The following is a 15,676-nucleotide window of genomic DNA, read 5'->3' on the forward strand; positions in this document are numbered from 1 at the left end:
CTACACTAAAGAGCATTGTGCTGCATAGGTCACACTTAGAAAATCAGTGTCTGTCTTTCTATCTGTCTCTCTCATTTAATTAGCAGTGTTTGCTAAGTGACCTGGCTTTTCTTTTTTCTTCTTGTTTCTCTGTTCGCTTAAATGCTGTTAGATACATTAAGGGCATGAATTAAGAGTAAGCTTTGAATCCAAAGATAAAATATTTTGTCACATGTAATGAGCAGAACTTAGAGCTCTTATGTCCCCCAGTCTGCACACCAAGCCTGGAAAGAGGAAACTGAGTGCCACCCATGAATTGGCATTGCCTATTTTGTAAGTCACAATGAGATAAACATAAATGCCCTCAATAAGCAATGCCAAAATCAATTCCATCCTGTGATAAAAGGAAGTGGACCAATAAGAACAGCATTTATGTGGGGGACCATTTGGAGTGAGACATAGAGATCTCATTCACCTGAGGGGACTACAGAATATAAAAATGAAATTTCTTCAGTTAAGTAGATACTTGGCTGCCCTCTTTAAGCACTCCCCAGAACTGTTCATTATATTGTCATGCATGAGGCAAATACAACTTCTTACTAGTTATAATGATAACATATAAACACTATGTTGTGGGCACTTTCATACTTTAAAAATGTTTTTAAACATACATTTGATTCCAATAACATTCCTGTGAGATGGAGAAGTTATTGTGATTCACATATACAAATGATTGCAAATGCATGTATATATTCACATGTATAGTATATAAATTATTGTGTACTTGTTTAGAACACAGGAGCTAGTCCAAGAGAATGTGTATGGCTTATAAGATATAGAAATGAGACTTAGATTCTGAACTAGTATTTATTTTCCACTATTGATCAGCATAGTAGAAATTAAACCAAGGTATTTCTGCAGCACAATATCCCAAATATGTACTAAATGCACATAAGGAATGAAGCGCTTTTGTATTTAAGCTTAGAATTCCAGTTTACCTAGAACTAGGAAAGATGAGAATCCTCTAAGGAACACAATAATCTTGTGACATCTGAGATAGATAAGGTTTACCCTCAATCACTACTTGATAGGTACACTCATAGAAGTGTTTCTATCTGACTTGAGAGATCTCAGTATAGAACCTTCTGTGCATTCCACTCATAGATCAAAAGAAAATTAAAAACAATCTGTTCATTGGGTCATTTTCGTTACTAGCCACAACCTTATTTCTTTCTCTTCCATACTCCAAGTATTGAGTGGGATTGAAATGCTCATGCATCACCAGGTTAAAGTTTTATCAAGACAAAATTGGTCATGGTATTACCCAGTAGCAAAGAAATGCTTTGAATATGGGCTGTTTTGTGACTCCTTCTATACCTTTTATTTTGAATCTCTAATTCTTGGGCCATCATGAAAATGAGACTGACTTGATCAATTTCTAGATTGTTTCTGAAGTTAAAAAAAAGTATTACTAATAAATGATCACTTCTGTTTATTTATTCCTGAGATGTAATAAAAGACAATTTGACAAAGCCCTAATGATGGTTGTGTGAAAGAGACAAAGATAAATATCTCATTAGCACTTATGTTGTGAAGACAGTAATTAATAAGAAAGACCCTGAAAATTGGATTTTCATCATTGGCTTGGTGAGAAGAGAGTAGAGAGTTTATTGTGTTAATTCTGTCACCAGCCTACAATCTTCAATATTCAAGGAGATAAAAGGCAGGAAAAATATTCTATCATTTATATTTTCTTTCTATCCCCAAGAATTTAATCGTGCATCTGTATTTAGAAATTTCAGACATGGAGGTAGAGGTCTTTAAATAATTTGAGAAATGATTGACATAAGGAAATGAAGAACTTTCTGGATTTATTGAATTTAAAAATAATGATACTTATGTCAAATGTGACTTTTTAATCCTTGGATTTAAAAATTTTGGATTTTAGAATTAATTTTGCTTTCCTTAGAGTCACTTTATGTGATTATTGCCATGTCAGAAAGTGCTATAGCTCTCTAGGTGTGTCTGTTTTGTATGCGTGTCTGTGTCTTCTGATGACTTTAGTGGTTTCTTGTCTAAAATTCAATATTTAGTTTCCCTTTGCCTCCCTTTTATTTATTTTAACATGTATATTTTAAGCCACATCAAATCCTTTAGAGAAACAAGATAGTTTTGTGTGGATGGATGGATAGACGGATAGGTGGATGGATAAAGTCATCCGGGGTGGGAGATCATCACAATCTGCTAGAAGTCTGAATAATCACATAGTTTTGCTATTAATTAGCAGTATAATTGTGGCTTATAAAACATTTTATTTTCTATATTCGGTATACTGAGACATAAAAATGAGGGATTAGACTAATGGGCACTAAGGTCTGACTCTGTACAAGAAGATACATGATTGCTTGAGTGAATCATGATTTCATTCCCTAATGTGTTGTGTGCCAGCAATGAAAGCCTGGATTTTGGAATCAGGCTAGATGAAACTGCCCATCATTGGCATGTTACAATAATAAAGTCTGTTTTGGCCTCATTACCAGTAAGGATTTTCAGTTCAACCTGTGTGACTAATTAATCCATTCAGTCATAATAGTTGGACTAGAGATTCATATTTAAGCAGCTAGAAGCCTAGATTTACATTTGTAAACATCTGTCAGTATTTATTTAATTTGGAAATTGCCAAAATCATTTTGAAGGTGCTTTGTCCAAAAACATTTAATAGCTCTCATTTTCTAGTTTCCCTTTCAGTACCTCTATTCTACTACCAGTAATATTTGGAGGTCTTGCATCCCAAAATTCTAGTCACTAAGAATTCAGGAGAATAGATTATTCTGATGCTTTCTTGAAGGTTTAACTTAGCTCTTTTTGTTTTAGCTGATCCTTCTACACTGGCATGGCTAAAAATGGAAATGCAATATGAGCAGAGAGGTCATCATTAGTTTAAAGAAATAAGAGAAGAGATGAATTGTCTTCATAGGAAAAATGATTTGGTTTCAAGTTTCTTAACAGCAAATTTATTTTTTAAAGGTTTACTATTTTGCGTAAATTAGCTAAAACAATTTTCTTTTTGATTAGGCAGCAATCCAGTTTTATTCTTTCTCCCATCATATCATTAAAATTCATTTCTCTGCAACATTATGCCCACATTTTTATATTTCCCTTCGAGTTTTGCCTGTTAAGATAACCAGTGTCAAATATACATAAAAATGAATGTTAGATTGTGTAAGACAGGTGATCTCTTTGCCATGTGGAATTTTACTTCTATTCAAATCCACTTTCTTTAACTGTTCTGAAACTATTGCATACCTTTTACATTTTCAAAATTGAGTGACTTTCAAGTCTGTCTTTTTGTCAAACAAACAGCTGATTTATGGTCACTTTTCGTAATACCCTAGGGTATCAACTGGGGGAAAACATTAAAGAAATGTTAAAGCTGGAAATTTTCAGGGATATTTAAGCTTTTCTCCAAATATTTATGAATGCCAATGTTCACACATTCAAATTGGGTAAATGAGTATACAAATAAGTTTTTTTTTTTTTGAGCAGACGTTTAACTTTAACATATATGATTGATAGCAACACCTCCACCTGCGTTCTGGAGAATGATGCTGTTGGTGAATGTTAAATGAAGTAATAGATATTAGAGCATGATTACATTTCAAGAAAAAAAATAAGCTATCTGAACTGAATTGATTGTTGTTTGTATTAATGAATGATTTGTTCATATTCCTTAGAACAGAGTGGCAATAGTAAGTTATTTCAGGCAGGAGCCACAATTTGTACCTTGATGTATAGTGAGCATAATTTATGCCCACCAGAAAACATTTTGTGTAAATGAGGTGCTTTATATTTGATTTTGACTAATTGGTCCTCACTATCTTTGTTATTTTTGTGCTGGAGCTAAAATTTATCCTCCACACAGTGGAGCTCAGTTTATTATTTTATTTTTATTAAATAGTAAGCCATAAGGCTGACATTTTCTATGGCATCTATGACTCAGACAAATAATTGACAAATAATCAAAACTTTATAAAAACACTGAAAATTATTCAGTGTCTAAATTTCTTTAACAGGATCGTTGATTAACTAAAATTACCAATTTGATGTATCTCTTTATGAATTTTTTTTCAAATTGGCTACTGTTGAAGAATTCAATGTATGTTACACTTGGCTTATTTTTCTGTGAATTTTCCTCTTAGTGACAATTGTGATTTCCCCTGACTCCTAGAAACTACTTCTTTCATAGGTTATCAGTACAATGGGTTGGACTTTGCTTGAGGAATTTGTGACACTAATTCTAAATGCTGTCAGATTTCTTTACAAGGAACCTCACCCAGTGATTAGTTTTTCTCCAGAGAAACAGATTTAGTCACGAAAACCAAGCACAATAGCCCTCTTTTCATCCAAAGAAGCTTTGCATAGGGAAAAATATCAGCAAGAAGAAATGTCCATCAATTAACCAAACATAAGCATACTTCAACTAGCAGCATACTTCAATAGCACCATACAAAACCTGTCAGCCTAAATATAAGTCTTGACCATGAAAGATTAAGTTAAATAATTTTATGTGAGTTAGCATCATTGCTTGAGATGAAATATGTATACATATATATGTATATACACATGCATAAATATATATACAAATATACACGTGTGTTATATATATATGTATATATATATATATATATACATATATATATATATATATACACACACACACACATATATATGTATGATCTTGGATGTATATAGTAGGATAGACTATTGCTGTTTAGAAACAAAGTTTCAATTAAAATTTTACAAAAATCAAAGATTTCTTTGTGAACATACATTCACAGTGGTGGTTCTATTGCAGTTGTGAATTCTTCACAAACAGAATTGTCTTTCTGGTCAAGTTTTCTGGCAGATATCTCCACTGGAATGTGTTTGTCTTCAGCATGGCTCTTTATCATCAGAAATAAAGTCTAGGAATGCTGTTCTTATCAGGGTTAAAATATCACAGGATGTATTCAACCATTCTTTTATCGTGTATTTGTAAGCACACAGATATGTAATTGGATTGTTTGCTTTTCAAGTGGAAGCAAGTGTATATAAAGCAAATACCACCATTACTGGTGGGTGGAGGAGACTGTATGAGCAGAGTAGTACATCAGCATTTCTGTAGTTTCTATCCTACCAAATACTCTTTCCCTAATATCCCTGACGATGAAGTAAATTGGTCTAGCTTATTCTATACATTGAGAATATTCTTTCTGTCTCATCCAGAATATGTTTTCTCCAAAGGCTTACTCGTATGCAGAACCTGATAGATTAAGTTTCAGTGCCTTCCTTTCTTAAATCATGTTCAACTCATCTTTTTCCTCTAAAGGTAGAAAGACTTGATTTCAGTAGACATTTTAACCAAGAACAGATGCTTGCCAAACGCATACACAGACCGCTGTGAATCAGGGAAGATCAGCATGGTCCTTTGACCTCTAAGTGGTTAAATGCCCAGTTAGACACACTTACCTAAATGGACTGTTAGGTAAAGCTAATTCTTTTACTTGATCACTCTTCTATCTCTTACAGCAGGTTGTCTCTGTTCTGACAAAGGTTATAAACATCAGGGAAAAGTATACTAAAGAATAGAATTGATTAATGTGTCATATTTGAATTTTTTTCCTACCATTCTCACAACAGCGAGTCCTAGAAAGGCAGTTCCAACAACAGTAAATTACATTTAAATTACACAGCATTAGCTAAAAAATTGCTAAGTTAATTCCACCTCAAAAATGAAATTTGACTTTTTTCCCTACATTTGAACTGCTTTCTGATTTTGTCTTTTTTCCCCTACGTTGGAGCCACTTTCTGATTTTTCATAGTGTGATGATTTCTGCCAAAGCAGCTACTGATTTAAGATCTTTTATTCACGAGATTGTTGCTGGGTTTTAAATTTCTGAAGAAAATAAATATGTAAAAGTCAAGAATGTATATGTATTATACCAGAAAAAAGATACATTAAAATCTAGAATATATTTTTACAAAGGGGTATAGTGATTTTTCTCCTACTATAAGAGTTCTATAGAAGGTATTATTGTATGACATCTTTTAGTATTCTGGGTTGTGTTTTGTAAAAGGTAACAATGAAAAATCTCAATGTTTTCTGTTTCTTATGGAATTGTTCCAAAGAAAAATAGCTTTAAAAACAAATTTTGATTTATATTGCCTAAATAATTTAGCCTCCATGAAGCAGTGGCCACCAACTCACACATTTCTGGGCCATGAATTTATGTTAAGAGAATCCTTCTTTGTTTACTTGATGCTTGCCCAAGTTGTAATTTGAACCTAGGCTGTAAAAGATGGACATTTATTTCAACAAAGTACCTATATGGTGACTGTATCTTTTTATCAATACTAATATGAGCCCTCAAGTCAAAAATGTTTCATACATACAACTTTTGATTTAAAATATAAAATTACATTATTTATAAGGAGTGGAAATGGTATAATTAAAATGGCGCTACTTTCATAGAATATTGAAGATAATGTTGATAATATTGGAATTTTTAAACGAACATTTGCAGTGTGATTCTATCCTAGGTACTTTGCATGTACTAATTTAATTCTTAAATTCTTTTTCCTTTTTTTAATTATTTACTTATGTATTTATATTTGGTATCAGGGATTGAACCCAGGGGCACTTAACCACTGAGCTACATCCCAAGCATTTCCTTTTGAGATAGAGTCTCACTAAGTTGCTTAAGGCCTTGATAAATTGCTGAATCTGGCTTTGAACTCCTGATCCTCCTGCCTTAGCCTCCAGAAACACTGGGATTACAAGCATGTGCCACTAGACATAAAGCTATAGTCTCCATTTTTTTTCAAGTGAGAAAAATAAAGCACAGAGTAGTTCTTTAACTTCTACAGCAGGTTTTTTGTTTTTTAACTTTGACATTGACATCTTAGGACAAATAATTATTTGCTGTTAGAGTTGTGTTATTAGAGCATTTTAGATTAGTTAGCAACATCCCTAATCTCTACCTACTTGTTGCAAAAGTAGCAGACCCACAGCATCATTCCAACATGATAACCTTAGTATCTCTAGATGTTACCAAATGTCTTCCCACATGGCCGAGGGGAAAAGTGACAATATTACTGTTTAGATGAGAACCACTGGTTTAAAGCACTTATTCACATCCCTGTATGCCTGACAAGAATATTACAAGAGCATAATTAATGTATAATTGATTGCATCAATTATATTTAAAACTCCGAAAGAAAAATGAAACATTCTCTTGAATTGAGTTAATTAATTTAATTTTAATTAATTTGAAAAAGTATCCACTTTGGTTGAGAATAAAGGTAGTTTTCCACAAAAGTTGTTCCCAGAAAAAAGCTGATTATCTGTTCAGGGATGTATTGGAACAATTGCCCTGCATGACCACATAATCCAATAACTTATCATTATCAAGTCAGTTTGGATTTTATCCTGCATGATGAGCTTGTGCCAAGAGGAGGATGATTCTCTCCCTTTTAAAACCTTCTTTAATAAGAGACACCTCATAACTACTGTTCTACTTGCTGATAGTTTTCACTGTTAAGTGGTATACTTTCAGGAAATTCAATATTTTGAACAACTTCTTTTAAAATAATAGCAGCAAAATGTATGAATCCAGAAACTCTCTCAGAATCTATAAGATCAGAATGAAATAAAATGATCTCAGAATGCTATTTAAAGCTACTTAATGGCCTGTGTTTATTTACAACTATATTGTGAAGTATTAGGGTCTGAACAAATTCTGCATTCTAAATTAATGATCCTGTGCTTGAAAGATTTTTAAACCTAATATGTGACATAAAATTCCATCATCTCTTGTTTCCACTTTTCAAACTGCCACAACTTTCTTAAAATGTATTTATTTATACCCTCTCCATAACAATATTAGGGACTCCTTTAGTAAAAATAAGTCATACCATATTTCTGCTTTTTTCTTTGAAATAATGCACATATATATATATTAATTCCACATTTAAATGACGGTTGCATCCATGTTGCAATTCTGAGTTTCTTCTAAAAACTCCCAATCTCCTTAATCCTCAGCAGACGTAAAGAGGTATTTTTCTTTTTGTACCTTGGAATCTCTTTGTTTTACTTTAGCATCAGCCGAATCTTATGGACACCTTCACAAATTCCATGCAATAACTCTGCTGAGTTTATTGCCGCTATAAGTAGCAGTAAAGAACAACCTTTGGCGCTTGTCAATGTGTTGATTATGTGACTAACTGCTAGGATTTACACTCTGCTTTTTATTACAGTGATAGTTATCTTTTTTGCTATAAGTGCAATGAAGCAACTAGAATGTCACAGAGGAATCGGTCACCTCTCCCCCACTCTATTCGAAATACACTTTTCATTTATTACGAAACCTTAATGATGGAAAGGACAATGGGGGAACAATACCTGTTATCTGAACATTGCAAAAATGAGATTTGAATGTGAAAGCGTAACACAAATGAAAAGTACCTTAAATGGACTATATTTGCTTCATTTTTTGCATCAGTGAGAGATATATCCAATTCTTTACTCAATCTGGGTTTCCTAATAATGACAAGCTACATCTCAAAGATTTATCAAACTCTGGTCGTGAATGTAAAAGGTTATGGCTGCTCTGCTTTTAGGAAGCCAAGCACAAGTACTACATAAAGCCTACTGATGCATACATTGTAGCACTCCAGGGCTGTAATAAATTTCAGATCATCTGTTTCTGCCAGCTTGTTTTAAACATCTATACACTACTGAATGTAGCTTTCCTCTACATTTGAATGGATGTGTATCTACATGTTAGCCATCACCCTTTCTACGTCCTTGTGTAATTAAGGTGTCATCAAGTTTTCACAAACATGCAGATACTTTCATGAGAGATCTAGAATAAGTTTGTGAATTTAAGCTTTGTGTCTTTGGGAAGGGAAATAATGAATTTGATTTCTCAACCTGTGAGGTAACGAGAACTGTGTTTCACTTGTCAATGTGACAAAGGTAAGAGGATCTCTTAGGACCCTTTAAATTGATCTTTTGAATGTGATTCTTTTGCAGACCACAGATGACATCCTTGTGGCCTCAGCAGAGTGTCCCAGCGATGATGAGGACATTGACCCCTGTGAGCCGAGCTCAGGTGGGTTAGGTTAGTCGACTTTTTTTCTTACTTCCTTGGCTTTACCGTAATTCTTTGTTGCATGTCACATTCCCAAAAGAGCTGTCCATTTATGTGTAGAAGAGTCCCCCATCCTATAATGTTGCATTTGATTAGGGTCCTTCCTTTTTACAAGGACAAGTTTACCCACATTTATTTTTTTAAATGTTTTTTAAAACAAAACCCACGAAGAATATATATTTCAGAAAAAGCGATGGGGGGACAGCATACAGGGTTGCTACCTTGCAGTTCATTTTCCGTTAGCTCACAGCATAATTTTTGTGTATAACAGTATAATGGACTTTCCTTTGGGTCACTTATAGTAAAATTGTAAGGCTAAAAAATTGCAGTGCATTGTACAAAATTATTTGACCTTTGTACTCACAAAACATCCCCACCATTCACTCTGCCAGCAAATTATCTTAAGCGATGTATTTCTGAATTTTGGGAGGTAAGAGTATTATGGCAGTAGTAAAGAAAACAGCAGGTAGAGTCCTTGGTAGATTTAATAGAAAAATATTTGAGACTTGCTATGATTCCCTGAAATTCAAATGGATGCATTTTACTTGTAGACAATGCATAATTTCTCCTCCTTCTTTATGAAATATTTGTATCTCATCTGATGTGACTAACACATAACACTTTCCATGTAGCCTTTGTGCCTTATGTGGAGACTGTGGATCCTGAAAATAAATGAATCACAATCTGGATTTGATTCCCTATGTTCATAGGGTCACTCACATTAGTTTCCTTTATCAAAGAGTTGTTTCTTGAAATTCAGTTACTCTCTTGTTTGTGTTAACGACATGACTGTAGAGGATATGAACCAACCTCTGTCTGCTAGTTTATGACCTCCGTAGATGTCACCTACAACCTCAAGGGACCTGTATGTCATGATAAAATGACAAATTTACATTTTTTGTGAAAGTACCACTTTAAAATAAACCTATCATTATAAAATACTGAATAAAAGTTTCAGGATACAGAGCCACCTCTCTTTTTGTTTTATTTGTTCTTTTTAGCTATCCACGGCAGTAGAATCCATTCGGATGCAAACATATAAGCATAGAATATATTTTATTCTAATTAGGATCCCATTTTGTGGATTTTATTCTAATTGGGACCCCATGTTGAGATTCATTGTGATTTATTCCTATATGTACATAGGAACATTATGTCAGATTCATCCCATTGTCATTCCTGTTCCCTTCCCTTCTCCCTTCCCTTCATTCCCCTTTGTCTAATATACTGAACTTCTATTCTTCTCACCCTCCCTCACTGTTATTGGGGTTTAACTTACACATATCAGAAAGAATACTTGACCTTCATTTTGGCGGGGGCATTGGTTTATTTCACTTAGCATGGCATCTCAAAGGACTTAAAATCAGCACACAACAGTGACACAGCCACATCAATGTTTATAGCAGCACAGTTCACAATAGCTAAGCTATGGAGCCAACCTAGGTGCCCTTCAACAGATGAACATCTCTCTTTTTGACTGTCGCTTTCCCCCAGTGACCGTAGCTACTGATGCAAACACTTAGAGAGCAGCTGCTGAATGCAGTGAGGAGCAGGAGTGAAAAATCCCCCTCTCAACAAGGGTGGGTACAGGTGTGTTCCCACCCTCCTTCCTAGGCTCCACCCCACGGTTAAGACTGTCAGCCCTGACATCGCCCATCAGACGTAACTGTTAGATCTCTGGTGACCATCCATTCAATACCGCACTCATCAGTCTCAACCACGAGTCCCTGTTGGTTGTATGGACAGATACAGCCAGCCACCTCATGATACCATTATGGGTCTCTTGGCCAAGATTGTGCCTTTGTTTTTATTGGTATTCTCACAGCTCTCTCTATGCTCATAAATAAACAAACAAACAAACAAATAAATAAATAAATAAATAGTAGGGATTCCAGGAATTGCTTTTTGTCAATATTGTCATACACTCCCAGCTCTCTGCTTTCTCCCACCTTTACATTCCCTTTCCTCAATTCTCTTAGGCTCACATGCCCAGCCTTTCTGGTGCTAATCCATCACACCAGGACATTTTTTTTTTTTTTTTGTATCTCATATTCTCTAAGATCCTCCAACTTGAATTAGTCCAATTACAAAGGCTGGTGTTTGTGTGTGTAGAAGTATATAGTTTTTGTTTTCCCAATTAGTATTTTTTTTCAGGGTAGTTGATTATTTTTCAGCATTTTAATAGTGTTCAAACAATGTAAAAAAGGCCTAGGTTTTTACTAATCGCAGCTCCTGCTGATTTTCTTTGATCTGCTTCCCACTTTTGCTGTCTCTGTACAGACTATCATCTTCTTTATACAGAGTCTGTATCTTAAGTACCCAGTAAATCCAGTGCGAGGACTCTAATTGCACGTAAAATTGTCACTTTTTCTTTCTTCTTGAACTAAATGGCCCAATTATTCTAGCCCTTGCTTATAAGTCTCACTAACCATTTCTTAGAGATTGGTCCATTGTCTCTTCCCATGGTTTACGGGAAAACAGGACGGTGGGGAGAGAAGAGAAGGAGATGGAGCAGAGGAGACCAACAGCATCTTTCTGTCTCCCTCTTCTCCTCTTGTTTCCCCTGACTTTAGTCTGCTTTGTTAACTACCATAACACAATTAATTCTCTTTGCACTTATGTGAGTAGGAACTTGCAGTATCTACTCTCCAGATTATCTTCTTTACCACATCTCTCAGTGCTAGAAACCATCATGTTTACTTACCTGCCACTGGTTCACTAATGTATATAGCTTGCATCCCCCACCAGAAGGCACACTCCACAAAGCAGGAACCCTGTTTGTTTGCTCCCCATGTGAAGGCTTGTTCTGGAAGCATAATTATTTTCTGTTGCACCAAAGTCTTTTACCCAAAACACAAGATGAACTTTTCCTGATTCTGCCTAATGATGGCTACTTATTAATACTCAAGCCTTCTGTAACTTCTTATTCTCTCCTTCAGTGTTTCCTTCCTCACTCCTTAGTTTTCGATTCATCAATTTCCGTTAAAGCAAGAATTTCAGATTCTGTTACATGGTGTGTTCATTCATCATAAGCCTAACTTGTGAAATTATCTCTCCTGGTCTTACGTTTTATGACTTTTCTATTTTTCACTTATCATTTAGGAATGCACATTTATTTCTTATCTTGTTTGAGTATGAATATTATTTCACATTAATATGCCCCTCCTACAGGTCTTTCTTTGTGAATGAACTATTTATCTTAAATCTCTAATTGCTAATGTCCTTAGGCTTTGGATACTGTTAGATGTATCTTGAAGAAAAGCATTTCAGATACCAGCAGGTAAAATCTGGGGAAATTGCCTTTTTAGAAAAGTAACATATTGAGGTAAATATTCAGAAATGCACAGGTTTACTATGCACATTTGTGATTCCTAAAGTAAATGAAAGCAGATATTTCTAAGTAGATATACAATTACCTTAATAAGTGCATTGTCCGGTCTTTTAGGTACTTCACCTTCTCTGAGGATTTACTTATGCATGAACATTTTCTAATCTCTCAGACCCTCCCCACCTTCAAAACTAGGTTTTTCTCTGCAAAAATCTGCCATGTTCATTATTTAGATGCCTTCCTAAGACTGTTAATAGAAAAAAAAAATCCAGTATTATCTTGAGCACTCATAATTATACCTTTTATTAAGTGTTTGATAATTTGAATTACTTTCTACCCAGGACTCTAACAAAGAGGGTAGTTGTGTATTTAGTTTTCAATTCATCGTTGATTATATATTATTGAGTCCTGGTTTACATCCACTGCTGTGCTAACTGTGGAGGCAAAAACAGAGTTTATACCTAACAAGGGCTTTTTTTTTTTCATTCTACTGTAGATGCCATTTTAGTTATTCTTTCTCATCTTCTGGTTCCTCACCCATGACAACAAAATATCACTTATTTTCAGAGGTGTTGCAAGAATTACAATTAATATGCTTGAGGCACTTATTGCAATGTTTGGCATAAGGTAGAGCATAAATGTCAGCTTTCCTTGTTTCCCAATTCAGTCATATAAAAATAATATTCAAGCTATTTTTACTCTTTACGTAATGCTACTTCTTTTCCTGGCTGAAAATTGGTGGGCAACTGATAATACCACTCAGGCCTCCTGATGGGAACTGTACATGTTGAAACTAGATCAGGGACAACCCCCTGGGTGGGAACACATGGAACTCAATTATACTTGATTCTAGCCTCACTGTCCTGCGGTTTTCCTCGTATGATAACTGCACATTGGTACAAGCAGAGTTTTAAGATATGGAAAGATGGCTATGACATTTAGGAGAGCTAAGTGAACCCCAACTCTTAGTCACAGGTGGAAATCCAGCAGCCTGAGGTCACAGGCCATCGCTGTCCTAAAATGCCTGCTGTGAGCGGCCCACATACCTGACAGATGAATGACCTTTTCTTCACACTTTGCCTCACAAAACACTTGCACCCGTTTGTGCCTCTCCCTCTGCCAAGTGACATGGTTGTTGGAATGAATTAATTAACATATGGAAGGCACGTTGAAGAACAATACCTTGCTCAGAATAACTGTTACATGAGTGTCTCCTGTTATTTACTATTTGTGTTTCAGAAATATACATATTTTCCAAGATTCCTTTTCATTTCACATGAACATAAGTCTTTGTAGAACAGATTGCTTTGAAACCTTACATTTCAGATTCACTTAGTGAATTAACAAAATGGCAATACTGCAAAACCACTTGAGGTCCCAGATGGCCTTTAATCACACACATCTGTGTGTCTTTATTTGGGGCCTTCTTGTAAGTGTAAGCCTTTCTCAAAACTCCTAGAGAAGTTTGGAAAAGGTGATTTTTTATGTTGATATTCAAGACCTTAAGTGAAAATAATAACCCTCTTTGGTGTGGGAGCTTCCTGATGAATAACTCCAATTTGTTATTTGTGACACAAAGAACAGTTCAGTTTCCTGTTTCCTGGGAGCCCTATTAAGGGAAGACAATTTCCTCTTAGATTTACAATGCTAAGAGTAATGTGTCAATTCTCTTTGCACTTATGTGGGGGGGTGGGAAGCTCATGGGATAGTGGGGCCATTTTCAGATCAATTAAACCTTTGTCAACAGAGGAAAGAAGAGCTCCATCAAATAATAAAATATCTGGTTTGTCGCAAGGAAAGAGAGAGATCATCCATTTTTGTTTTTGACATCTTTTAAACATCAGCTGAGTCAGTGGAGATGAGGGGATGGGCCCAGCCACGGAGGACCATTGCAGAGTGTGCAGAGTTATATCACATTGACCAGAGTTCAGATCGTGGGTAGTGATTGATCACAGGAATGACTTGTAATCAGGGAGGATTTAGTCTATGCCCAGTATTGTTCGTGGCTCTGTATAAGTGGTATTCTATTTCACTATTTTCCAAAACTATAAATTATCTTCATAGCTAGGGAGATTCAGAGAGATTAATTTACTTACTGTAAAATGAAAGAGGTAGTAGGCTCTATACTTTAGAAAAGATGGGCTGTTAGTCTCTTGGAATGTAGAGGTTGTTTCTCTAAAATCCTGGTACCTCACAAAAATAGGACCAATTTTTAAGATATTTATTTAAATAATCCTATGGCATACATTTAAATTTGATGGCAAAAGTTCCCTTACTATTACTCTTCATTAAGGTAAAATTACCATGCAATTTTGAGTGGCTTTCCAGTGTGCTATTTTGAGAAAAGATCAAAGGATTTCTAATGAATCTTCCCATTACCCACATTAGGAATAAAGATATGTATGTTGAACAAGATGCATCTTTTCATTAAGTAAGTAACCTTAATTATTTAAAGGAATATATCACTTATTAGATCATATTTTTAGAACCTGATTAGAAGATAATTTTGTTCTATATTTAAATTTCAGGTATTTACTATATAATTACTTAAATGTTAGTTTCATTAGCCCATAGTAACCAACACATTGCTGTTAAAATGAGTAATTTTTAGCTGCAGCCAGAAAAATAGCACTAATGAATGTGTTCCATATTTGGGAATATGATGGCAGATCTTGAGTAGTAGTTCAGAGTCAGCACCACAGTTCCAGCACCTCATTCAGAATAGGCATCTGGAATTTGGGCAATGATGCAGAAGCCAACTTTCAGGATATAACATACTGGATTGAGAACTTTATATATATATTTATAAAAATAAAGTTCCCAATCTAGTATATTATATTACATACATATGATGTAACATTCTGGAGGATTAAATATGTGTGTGTGTGTGTGTGTGTGTGTGTGTGTGTGTGTTATTTACTACAGAACACTGGAGTAAAAATTAATGGGATATGGTTAAAACAGTAGAGAGTCGCCAGATATCATTGTTACTTTTTTTTTTAACACGATGTCAGAAATTGAACCCAGAACCTCATGCATGCTAGGCAAATACTCTACCATTGAGCTACCCCTTTAGTTCTCATCATTCTATTATTTCTCTGCTTTTCCAAGGAGAGTGATACTAGAATGAAACTTACATCGGCAACGGGAGAGGGAGTCTAGGACACAGACTTGGTTC

General features: G+C 34.9%; 1 protein-coding gene across 13 annotated transcripts in view; it reads left to right on the forward strand.

Annotated features, from left to right (window-relative positions):
• Positions 1–15,676, forward strand: part of NRXN1 (neurexin 1) — a gene marked incomplete at its 3' end in the record, with an annotated part of 1,087,855 nt that overhangs the window by 1,054,149 nt on the left and 18,030 nt on the right. For 8 of the 13 annotated variants that reach the window (XM_081265433.1, XM_081265434.1, XM_081265435.1 and 5 more), the window contains one exon: positions 9,053–9,140. In XM_081265433.1, coding sequence (XP_081121559.1) covers positions 9,053–9,140 — 88 coding nt within the window. The remainder of the gene's footprint in view (positions 1–9,052; positions 9,141–15,676) is intronic. The other 5 variants (XM_081265427.1, XM_081265437.1, XM_081265431.1 and 2 more) reach the window with 1 other exon arrangement.

The sequence above is a fragment of the Spermophilus citellus genome (assembly GCF_964194105.1).
Source record: "Spermophilus citellus genome assembly, chromosome: 13".
In the NCBI taxonomy this organism is placed as follows: Eukaryota; Metazoa; Chordata; class Mammalia; order Rodentia; family Sciuridae; genus Spermophilus; species Spermophilus citellus.